General features: G+C 40.3%; 1 protein-coding gene across 4 annotated transcripts in view; it reads right to left on the bottom strand.

Moving 5' to 3' along the window:
- Positions 1 to 7,859: 7,859 nt before the first annotated feature.
- Positions 7,860 to 11,970, bottom strand: part of ARHGAP36 (Rho GTPase activating protein 36) — a 31,331-nt gene continuing 27,220 nt past the window's right edge. For 2 of the 4 annotated variants that reach the window (XM_017861162.1, XM_017861164.1), the window contains exons 9-12: positions 11,677 to 11,853; positions 11,323 to 11,420; positions 11,085 to 11,191; positions 7,862 to 9,119 (exon numbers count right to left, since the gene is read on the bottom strand). In XM_017861162.1, the coding sequence (XP_017716651.1) occupies positions 8,962 to 9,119; positions 11,085 to 11,191; positions 11,323 to 11,420; positions 11,677 to 11,853 (540 nt within the window). In that variant the 3' untranslated portion in view covers positions 7,862 to 8,961. Of the gene's footprint in view, positions 9,120 to 11,084; positions 11,192 to 11,322; positions 11,421 to 11,676; positions 11,854 to 11,970 lie in introns of all 4 variants that reach the window. The other 2 variants (XM_017861163.1, XM_017861165.1) reach the window with 2 other exon arrangements.

Below are 11,970 nucleotides of genomic sequence, written 5' to 3'. Positions count from 1 at the left end.
ATATAAATGATGAATTGATGGGTGTTGACGAGTTGATGGGTGCAGCACACCAACATGGCACAAATATACATATGTAACAAACCTGCACGTTATGCACATGTACCCTAGAACTTAAAGTATAATAAAAAAATGAAAAAAAAAAAAAAGAAAAGAGTAAATCAATAATCTAAGTTCCTGCCTAAAGGAAGTAGAAAGAGAGGAGAATAAACCAGACACAAGCAGAAAGGAGGAAACAATAAAGATATTAGTATAAATAAAATTAAAAATAGGAATATAATAGAAAACAAAAATGAAACAAACAGCTAGTTCTTTGAAAAGAGCAATAAAATTGAAAAATCTGCCACAAGATTGACACCCAAAAAAAGAGAAAAGATACATATTACTAATATGAGGAATGAAACAGACTGTAACTATAGACCCTGCAAACATTCAAAGGATGATAAGATAATACTAAGAACAAATTTAATCTCATAAATTTTGCAACCTAAAAGAAATGAACCTAATCTTTGAAAACCCAAAATAAAATAATCCGAATAGTTTTATAATACTTAAAGAAATTAAATTCTTTAATTCATAATTTTTCATAATTTCTAAAGTTCCCAAAAAAGAAATCTCTACTCCCAGATGGTTTCACTGGAGAATTCTACCCAATGTTTAAAGAAGAACTAGCACCAACTCTATGCAATCTTTTCCAGAAAACAGATGAGAATTACCAATTTCCACTGCATTTTATGAGGCCAGTATTATCTTGATACCAAAACCATATAAAAAAAATACAAAAACAGAAAGTTACAGATCAATTACGGATCATTAATCTAGGCACAAGAATTCTTTAAAAAATTAGCATACTGAATTCATCAATGTAAAAATAAACAACTTAAATACCATGACCAAGTAGAATTTATTCCAGATATGTAAGCTGGTTCCATATTCATAAATCAACCATTGTAATCCATAATATCTACAGGCTAAATGAAAAATCATATGATCATATCAACAGAAAAAATATTTGACAAAATCCAACATTAATTCATGATAAAAAGCAAAAACCTCTTAGCAAGATAGGAATAGAGAGGCACAATCTCAACTTAATAAAAAACATCTATTGTACAAAAGACCTACACCTAACATCATAATTAATGGTGAAACACTGAACGCTTTTCCTCAAAGATGAAGAAAATGCAAGGATGTCCTCCCTCACCACTATTATTCAACATAATATTGGAAAGTTTAGTCATTGCATTTAGATAAGGAAAAGGAACAAAAGGCATATAGATTGGAAACAAAGATATAAAACTGCCATTATTTTCAATGACATGGTTGTCTGCATAGAAAAATTCCAAGTAACCTATTAAAAAACAATCTCTTGGCCGGGCGCAGTGGCTCACACCTGTAATCCGGGCGCAGTGGCTCACACCTGTAATCCGAGCACTTTGGGAGGCCGAGGTGGGTGGATCACAAGGTCAGGAGATCGAGACCATCGTGGCTAACACGTGAAACCCCATCTCTACTAAAAAATACAAAAAATTAACCAGACGTGGTGACAGGCACCTGTAGTCCCAGCTGCTCAGGAGGCTGAGGCCACTGCACTCCAGCTTGGGTGACAGAGTGAGACTCCGTCTCAAAAACAAAAAAACAACAACAAAAAAAAAGCACTCTCTTAAAACTAGTAAGTAAGCTCATCAAGGTCACATAAGACAAGACCAACACACAAAAATCAATCCCTTTTCTATATATTAACAATGAACACGTAGAAACTGACATTAGAAATGCAATATTAGACATGTCTGGTTCCAGCTCCAACCTATAAACAGGTTGGAAGTTGTCACTTCTGTCCTACAACAAGAAAAGCTGGACAAACTAAAATCGACAACTTTTCTTGACCCCATCAGATAACTGAGGTCACAGGGCAAACTACCATCTCTAAATCTGGAGAGAAAGCCACGTTCAAAAATCTACAGCAACTGAAATCTGCTTAACTAAAACAGAAGCTACTGGAACCATAAGATGGTAAAAACATTTAAACGGTAGTTCTGAAAAATTGCTAAAAGGCTGAGTGTGGACTACTATGAGAGTCAGAGACTCATAGGATCCACAGTCTTGGGAGGATCTTCACATTTTTTAATCTACTTTCCCTTCTAGGAACCCCATCAGGTTCTTACAATGAGGATACAGGATCCAAGAAAAGTCTCCTTATGGCACTGGAGAGATAGTAGAAGAGTAACCATTCTGAAATACATCTAGAGCCCTCTCCATAACAAATGCTAACTCTCCAACATAATTCTGAAACTTTATCCTAGCTGAGAGAAGAGAATTCCTCTACATTCCCGCATCTTCCAGCCTTCCTGTCTCACCTGAGGGAAAAATAGTAAACAAGGATCAGACTGTTAAAGAAATAGATTGGAAACACTGCAGGCAAAGAATGGAACAGGAGACAGGAGGGGAAAAGCTCTGTCATTAAAGAAATACTTGTAAAAGTCACATTCCAAAGACACAGATCCATTAAAAGACAGATGTAATTGGAAGATTATAAAATATCCCCTGATCCACACCTTAACACCATACCAACAGGGCTCCAGTATTATAATAGTGAGTTACAATCGAAAGAGCTGCAAGACACAGACTCTCTCTCAGAGGAGTACTTAGGAAAGCACAATGTTAATTGGGGAGACAAAAACAAGAACACTAGAAAAGTTTAAGCCTGAGGCACCGATAGTTACAGAAAAGATTACACAAAGCCCAATTCTTGCCAGATTAACATGAATCCTCAGACTAGAGGTTTACTTACCTTAATTCCTGACATCAGATACAATATGTTCAGCTTTTAACAAAAATTACAAGGCACACCAAAAGGCATGAAAAATCATAGTCTGAAGAGACAACGCAAGCATCAGAACGAGACTGATATAAATGTTGGGATTATCAGACAGAAATTTAAAATAACTATGGTTAATATGCTAAGGGCTTTAATCAAAAAAAGTAGACAACATGTGAGAACAGATTAATCATGTAAGGAGAGAGATGGGAATTCTAAGTAAGAATTTTTAAATGCCAAAAATGAAAAAACACTAGCAGAAATGAAACATGCTTTTAATGGGCTCATCAGTACAAAGGGCACGGCCAAGGAAAGAATGAGTAATCTTGAAGATAGGTCAACAGAAACTTTTTAAACTAAAATTTAAAAAAAAAAATGAAAAAAGAAAAGAGCATCCAAGAACTATGAGACATTTTCACATGACGTAACATGTGTAAATAGATTACCAGAAAGAGGAGAGAGAAAGAAACAGAAGAAAGATTTGAAATAATAATGGTACATCAGTTTCTAAAATCAACGATAGACATAAAGCCACACATCCCAGAAGTTCAGGTGACACCATATAAATTGCTAAAAGTCATACTTAAGCATATCATATTCAAGCTGCAGAAAACCAAAGGTAATGAGAAAGTTATGAAAGAAGCCAGAGGGGAAAATACTTTGCCTATAAAGGAACAAGGATAAGAATTATAGTGGACTTCTCACCAGAAATCATGCAAGGAGTGGCACAAAAGCAATTCAATGGAGAACAAATAGTCTTTTCAACAATTGATGCCAGAGCAATTAGATATCCACATGAACAGACATTTCACTGACGACTATACAGATGGCAAATAAACACATAAAAGATGTTCAATGTCATTAAGCATCAGATAAATACAAATTTAAACCACAATGAGATATCGCCACACAACTATAATGATGGGCAAGATAAAAAGAAATAGTGACAAGACCAAATGCTAGCAAGCATGCAGATACATTGCTGGTGTGAATATAAAGTTGTGTAACTACTCTGGAAAGTGGTTTGTCAGTTTCTTATAAAACTAAACATGCCATTGTGTGCGACCCAGTAATTGCACTGCTGGGCATTCATCCAGAAAACTGAAAACATATGTCCACTCAAATTCTGTACACGAATGTTCATGGTGGTCTTATTTATAATAGCTCCAAACTGGAGAAACAGCCAAAATGTCCTCCAGTAGGTGAGTGGTTAAACAAACTATGGTACATCTATACCATGAAATACTACTCAGCAATAAAAAGAGATGAAGTACTGCTACACACAACCTGGATGAATCTCAAAGTAATCATGTTGAGTAAAAAAAAGCCACTCCCAAAAGCTCACATATGTATGATTCCATTTATATAACATTCTTGACATGACAAAATTGTAAAAATGGATGACAGATTATTTACCAGGGGTTAGGAAAGGGAGTGGTGGGAATGAAAGGTAGATTTGTCTATTTTACTATAAAAGGGCAACAGGAGGAATTCTCATGATGATGGAACTTTGCTGTATCTGGACTGTATCAATGTCAATATCTTAGTTGTGATATTGTACTGTAGCTTTACAAGGTAGTACAACTGGAGAAACTGGGTAGAGGATATACAGGACCTCTCTGTATTGTTTCTTAAAACTGCATGTGAACCTACAATTATCTCAAATAAAAATGTTTAATTTTAAAAATATAAGTAAAACATCAGGAGATGGTGGTGTGGTGGTGTCACTGAGACCGAGGAAAATAAGTGTACTACCAATGTTTACTGAATGTAATAATAGGTTATTGATGGTGGCTTTTGCCACCATTTTATTAGAGTAGTGGGAATAGAAGCCTGATTGGTATGGACTGAAGAATAAATGGGAGGTAAGAAGGAAGATAGAGACCAGGCGTGGTGGCTCACGCCTGTAATCCCAGCACTTTGGGAGGCTGAGGTGGGCCAATCACTTGAGCTCAAGAGTTCAATACCAGCCTGGTCAACATGGCAAAACCCCATCTCTACAAAAAATACAGAAAAAGTTAGCTGGGCATGGAAGCATGTGCCTGTAGCCCAAGCTACTTGGGAGGCTGAGGGAGGAGGACAGCATGAGCCCAGGAGGCCAGGAGGCAGGGGTTGCATTGAATCACAGTCATGCCACTGCACTCCAGCCTGGGTGACACAGATGAGACCCTGTCTCAAAAAAAAAAAAAAAAAAAAAAAAAAAAAAAAAAAAAAAAAAAAAAAGGAGAAGGAAGATACAGAATAGAATAGACTCTTCTTTCAATGAGCTTGGCAAAAAGAGCAATATAGTAATTGTTACAGGGTGGTGATGGATCAAGGAATTGTTTCTAAGATGGGAGACACTTGATCATAAGAATATCCTGAAGTAAGTAAACTAGTAGAGAAGGAGAGATTTAAAAATCAAGCAAGAGAACTGAGATAATAGTGTAAGCAAGGTTTTAGGGTTGAGGGTAATGGAGAAGGAAAGCGGAGGAGAGACAGAGCAAGGGAAAAGAAACTAGAATAGGAATTTCTACGCTGAAGGAGTGCTATATAATAAGAAGTAGTGCTATGCAATATGAAGTGAGAGTTAGTGAAGCCAAAAAGACCTTTGTAGGTGTAGGGGCAAGGAGCTGAAGTTAGCCTCAATCTCCTTCATGAAGTAGGAGTCTGAGCCATGGTATGGGGTGTGGTGAGGGTAGAGTGAAAGGGGCTGTTGTTTGAGAGGAGTGATGAAAAAACTTGGAGTACAGATAGGAGGAAAATTGGGGAAAGAGATGTCCTGGGGTGTGTGAAAGGATTGCAGGGTGGCCAGAAGGGCCAGCTGAGGGTGGAAATTCTTGGCGTGCTGCTCCTTTCTCCCACAGTGGTTATTATGGAATCGGAGAAAGCATTTGTTTGGAAAGACCCAAAACTGGGGCTAAATAGTGCAGATGTGGCATTTGGAGGGCAAGGGGATGATGAGGCAGTTAATACTAAATCAATATGCCCCAAATTTTGGCTGGACAGGGAAAATAGTGAAGAGAAAAGGAAGGTTTTGGGCACTGGACCCCTCAGGGAAGCCAAAGAGCAAATGGCATGGACCCAGCCTTCATTAGAAGATTTGGGCCTCAGTGGGATATTGGAGATGAAGCCACGCCCAGTGATGCCAAGTGACTGGGAGTGGTTAAGGTACTAAGAAGTTAAAGGTCAGAGAGGTGTGAGGCCAGGGTATATGGGGTAAGTCTTCCATGTGTAGATTGTTGGCGGCACCCAGAATAAGGACAGAACTTGGAGTGTCAGGAAGCCTATGAGCTGGGTCCTTACGGTGTGGAGAACAGCAAGGATAATGCCTACATCTACAACCACTCTCAGGCCCAGTCCCTGGGGCTGGTTAGGAATTGGCACTGGGAAAAAAAATGTAAGATTAGGAGAAAACCTGGTTTCAGGGAAGGCCAGAGAGTGAAGGTAATGTTTTCAAATAATCTACTTTCTTCTTTGTTATCTGGTTTGTTTGTTTTGAAGCTGAATGATGAAAGCACACGTAAACTTTTCACAGGACACATTTTACTTTTTTGACCCCGTAAAGTCCTGGAAATGCAGTCAGAAGGTCTGTCTGAATCTTACTCCCAGATCTCTGACCTTTCCCAAGTCTGAGCCCTAGTGTGACTATTCATATAACAAGAAGGTTGGAATGGGTGAGCTCCTACATTTTCTTCTGCCTCTGATATCTGTAAGCCCCAGGTATAACTGCTAGAATCTGCCTGAAATATCAGTTATTGTCTAATAGCCTGTCCTTTCTGGAGAGAAAGGACCTGTAAGGAAGAAACCTGGAATTTGCTTGTTGAAAGGGCAAACCCCAATATAAAAAAATTGCTGCAGACATCACAATGCATCTTTGAGTCAGAGGCAAAATCCCAAGATGAATGGGCCAGTATAATTTAGTGTTTAAACAATCCAACTTTAAAGACTGGCTGTTTTTCCACTAACAAACTGTGTAATTTGGGCAGGTTATTTAACCTCTCTGTACCTCATTTTCTTCGAGAATAAATTGAAGATGACAGTAGCATATATCTCATAGTGTCATTGTGAATATTAAATTAAATGATGAACGTAAAGTTTTTAATAGTGTCAGACACTTTGTAAGACCTTGACATGTGTTAACTATCATGATTATTATTATTTACAGAATGTATTAGTGTAGGAGGGGACAATGCTACAAGTCTTCAGTCTGTAAAGCTCTATGCAAGCAAATATCCTAAAGCAAAGTGTGTAAAAGTAAATAACACAAACCATTCCACTTTCTAAGGCCCTGTATCTAACATGGAAAATTTCCAAGTATGTCATGAAGCCATAAGTTTTCAAGAAAAGTTGGAAGTCTTATCAATCAGACAGCAGTGTGTTCTTCCTCTGACCCTTGGAAGTCATATGTCTGCCGATGTTTCTAGGATTTTATTTTTCACTGATTCAGGGGGAATTTCTCAGTTGAAAATACCTAGTGGTCTCCTCATTTATTTCACTCCCTTATAGGCTCTCTAAGCTTCCTTTGCTTCCCCTACTTCTCCTTCATCTCCCCTTAACCTTTTCTACTTTAATATTAATACTTCCACCCCCTTTATTCCATTATAGCCCTTCCCCTTTATTCTATTTTACTTCCCTTTATTCCACCTCACCCCCCATTTATTCCACATCAGCCCCTCCCCTTTATTCCATATCATCCTCTCCCCTTTATTCCACCTCACTCCACCCCCTCATTTCATGTGACCCCCTTCCCTTTATCCCATGTCATTCCCTCTCTATTCCATGTCTCCCCTCCCACTTATTCTACTCTATTCCCTCCCCTTTACCCCTAATCACCCTACTCCCTTTTTCCCACTTCACTCCCTCCTCTTTATTACACATCAATCCACCCCCTCATTTCATGTCACCCCCTTCCTTTTATCACATGTCATCTTCTTCTCTTTATTCTACATCACCCTTTCCTCTTTATTTCTGTTCACCTCTCCTTTACCCCTTCAGTTCTCTACTCAGAGCTTCCCAACCCACTCCTCAAATTAAAAGAAAAAAAAACACAGTAAGCAATGAATATGCTGCTGTCACAATACAGATGTTTATTAATGATTAAATGCCAGAGAAGTTTTAACAATCACAAATCTTTGAGCTCAGCAGTTGTTACCCATTATATGATCAATTTCTATCCCTCAATACAATACATTCTTCATTCTATGGACCTTAGCAGTTGTTACCCATAATATCAGCTATAATTTTGGATGTCATATGTAACCCATATCTGCGTGTTACTAGAGCATGTCCCGCAATTTTGTATTGTCTTGTATAAAGGAATTACAGAGACGATAGTTAAGAACATTTATAATCAGGTGACTTTAGCTACTTGGAACTATGTGTCCTTACCTAACTAGCTGTTTTGCTGACAACAGGGTGTGAACATCAATTGTCTTTAACGCAGATCCAGGTAATAAAATCTAATTTTTCCTCTAACTTTGGATGCCAGAAACACTAATTAGATCTACACTTGAGGTTTCCCTGTTGGCATGACCTGAGCAAAACTGCACAGAATTTTGGGAGAGGCCGTTTGGCAAGCCATTGGTCTGAATAATTTGGAGGGGGAAATCCTAAGGCGGTGGAATTGCTGCAGGGACACGGCTATGCATTGGTGTGACATGATTTCGCATGAATTGTTTGTCAGTTGTCAGTAGGCTGACCTAATGTTCTAGCATGCCTCTTGAGGGCCTTTCCAACTGAGCTCTTGGGAGGAGGGTAGGAAAGTCAGGGAAATCATGCAATCCCATTTGGGGAAGGGAAAGCACCTCAAGATTTCTGAGGTTCCCTGGGAAAGGTGTTTACCACAAATGTCACATCAATTAAAGGGAAGTCTGCAGAGAGAGAGAGAAAGCCAAGATCAGGGGTAAAAGAGAAAGGCAAGGCAGCGCCGGGGAGCTTGGGCATGACACAGAAATGTCTCTGCTTTTACCAGCTGAAGAGACCAAGCATCCCCAGTGAAGGGGCTGGCGGTGTGTTTGAAATTCTCATCCTGACCCGAGCATCAGGTGGAACTCCCTCTTACCTTCAGATCTTTACCTTCAACTCTCTCCTTAATGTTTCCTGTGACATCCCAGATCTACCCCAACTCTTTTCCCCTGTCTGGCACCTTATAGAAGGAAAATCATCTAAGGAAAGAAGTAGCTGACGCCAGTTTTGGCCTCCTTCTCCCGGGGCACACGGAGCAATGGGCGGTCTTGCTCCGGAATGGGGGGGTTACCCGCTCCTTCCTCATCGTCATGGGAACGGGCAGTGCCGGGAGGCACAGCTGGCTCCTCAGAGGAATCTGGAAAATAGTAACAATGTTAACTCCTTATGTTTCTAGACCTTGTACTTTGCACAGCACCCAAGGCACTAAGACCTAATTTTGAGTTTCAAATACAGTATGAGGCAAGAAGGTAGGACAGGAATGATTATCCGCATTTGACATGTAAGAATACTACAGCCTGACACCAGAACACAGATCTCTGAATCTAGGACCACTGTGGGAACTGGGAAAAGAGCTGAGTTAGGAAAGAGAAAGAGTAAGACAAATACCCTGTGCTCAGAGGGAATGTATAATACCACCAAGGAGACGGGTAAGAGGGCGACCTCCTAATAATCTCCACCACCCTTCAAGTAACCTGACTAATTTTACCAAGCAAATGAGTAACAAAGCTAGAGCTGAAAGTTTACAGCACTGTATGGAAGAGAGAAAGCAGGTGTTGCTCTTCAACACCTCTGGGGAGGACTTGTAGTTCATGACTTGGCTAGGCTGAGACTTGTTTTTAAGGAGAGTGGTATCTACAGGGAATGCAACATCTGCATCTTTATGAAACTGAATTGCCTTTGGATTCTGAACCTCTTTAGAGTCTAAATCTTTAGGCATTGGGACTTCTTCCACATTCATGACTTCTTCAAGATTGACAGCCAGGTCTTGTGGAGGGTCTGGAATTGTACTGAAAATGGAGACATCTTCAGTTTCTGGAGCCATAGTGGTAACTTCTTCTTCTTCAAATGCATTGACTTGGTCTTTCTGATAATCTTGAACTTTGTTGTAAATCTGGGCATCCTTAGGTTTTGGAGCCACATGGAGAACTGAATCTTCTTCAAGACTGGGGCTTTCTTCAGAGTCTTGGTTTCCACCAACATCAGAGGCTTCTTCACGTCCCAGAATTTCTTCAACATCTGAGGCTTCTTCGTTGTTTGGGACTCCCCTCACATCTGAGGATTCTTCATGGTCTTGCATTTCATCAAAATCAGAGACATCTTCAGGGCCTGTGACTACTTGGAGAGCTGGGACCTCTTCAGGGCCTGCAATTCCATTGGTCTCTGGGGCTTCTTCATGGTCTGGAATTTCTTTGGTGTCTGAGGCTTCCTCATCATTTGGGATTCCATCAAAACCTGAGACCTCTCCAAGATTGGGATCTTGTTCAGAGTCTGTGAGTCCATTAACCTCTGGAGATTCTTCATGATCTGGGATTTCACGTCCACCAGGGGCTTCTTCAGGGCTTGGGACCACATGAAGAGCTGAGACTTCTTCAAAATCAAGGTCTTCTTCAGAGTCTGAAATCCCATTTACCTCTGGGGCTTCATAGTCTGGGATTCCTTCAGCATCTGAGGCTTCATCATTTGGAACTCCATCAACAGCTGGGACCTCTTCAAGACTGGGATCTTCTTCAGAATCTTGGATTTCATCATTATCTGAAGCATCTGCATGGTCTGGGATTTCATTGTTTGGGATTACATCAAGATAGGGAACTTCTGCAAGGTTAAGATTTTGGTGGTCTTCAAAATCTGGTCCTTCTTCTAGGTTATGGTTTGGGTTTTCTCCAGGGTTCAGGATTTCTTGCATATCTGGGGCTCCTTCAAGGTCTGGGACCATCTCAAAATATGGCATTTCTTCAAAGTCTGGGATCTCAATGAGTTCTGGAATTTCATAATCTGGTTCTAGAATATCTCCAAGGGAAGGAAGATCATCAAAATTTAAAGTATTATCATTATCATCATCATCATCTTCCTCACCAAGTTCTGGTATTCCTTCAAGATGTGGGCCCTGAATCTCAAAGTTATTTGGGATTTCTAGACCTTGAGCTTCCCCCAAAGACTACTCCTTGATTAAGATATTCAAATACTAGCTCTTCATCTTCCTCAGAGGACTCATCTTCCTCAAGGGGCTCATCTTCAGCAACGACCTGGCCTTCAAAAAGGGCCTGACCTTCAGCAAGGGACTGACCTTCGGCAAGGGTCTGACCTCCAGCAGGGAACTGACCTTCATCAAAAGGCTTGCTTTGAGCAAGGACAGCAGCCCGGGCTTCAGCAGAGGTTTCCACTGGATCAGAAAGTAGTGCATCCTCTTCCATCTTTATGCGTGCACTCCTGAATAGGAAGGATTTTGAAAAAGTCAGTTTGTGTACTTGCATTACTTAATATAAAGATGGTCTGGAGTTGGAAAACCCCATAGTGGAAGGTGCTTCAGGCTAAGCATAAACAAACCCAAAAACACTCACTGGATCTTCCTCAAGTTCCTGCGTCTGATAAAATCAAGCGCTTCCGGGCTGGACTTCCACACACGCTTAGCAACCTGCCTCTGAATATGGGGAGGCACCTGAGGGTAGAATTAGCAACATTAGCCATCATTACACAGCACCTTTTCATTTATACTCATCTCTTTCAGGTACCCAGTACTAAAGGTACCAAGGCCAGCTAATGTGGGAGGAATTTCTAGACTGGAGGAATTTCTAGTCTGGATGATTTTGTGGCTGCCTGTTTTGGCTACCCTTAAAGATGCAGGCACAACTGTGCCTTGCCTTGTGAACAGGAGAGGGATGTGTAAAACAAGTGCATCCAAAACTTGCACCTACCTGGAAGAGGACATCCCAGTTATCAATCATGGCACGGACCACATTGACAGAAGCAACATAGTGATCAATCCCCAGCTTTGTTTTCCTGGACTCTCTCTTGCCAAACTTTCCCTTTTTCAGGAGAGCAGATCCAAACACCAAGGCCAAGTTGGTGGAAGTCATACGGTTGCCTGGGACCTAGGTAAAGGAAAGCAGAAAGTGATTGACGCTGAGGTAGTACTGGGAGTTGTACAAATGAATATGTCTCTTTTTATTCTTGTTTCTCTCTCTCCTCTCCATCCACCCTCTTGCTGA

Source organism: Rhinopithecus bieti, unplaced genomic scaffold (assembly GCF_001698545.2).
Source record: "Rhinopithecus bieti isolate Rb0 unplaced genomic scaffold, ASM169854v2 scaffold_59965, whole genome shotgun sequence".
NCBI classification, from domain to species: domain Eukaryota; kingdom Metazoa; phylum Chordata; class Mammalia; order Primates; family Cercopithecidae; genus Rhinopithecus; species Rhinopithecus bieti.
This window is presented reverse-complemented; position numbering and strand designations above follow the sequence as displayed.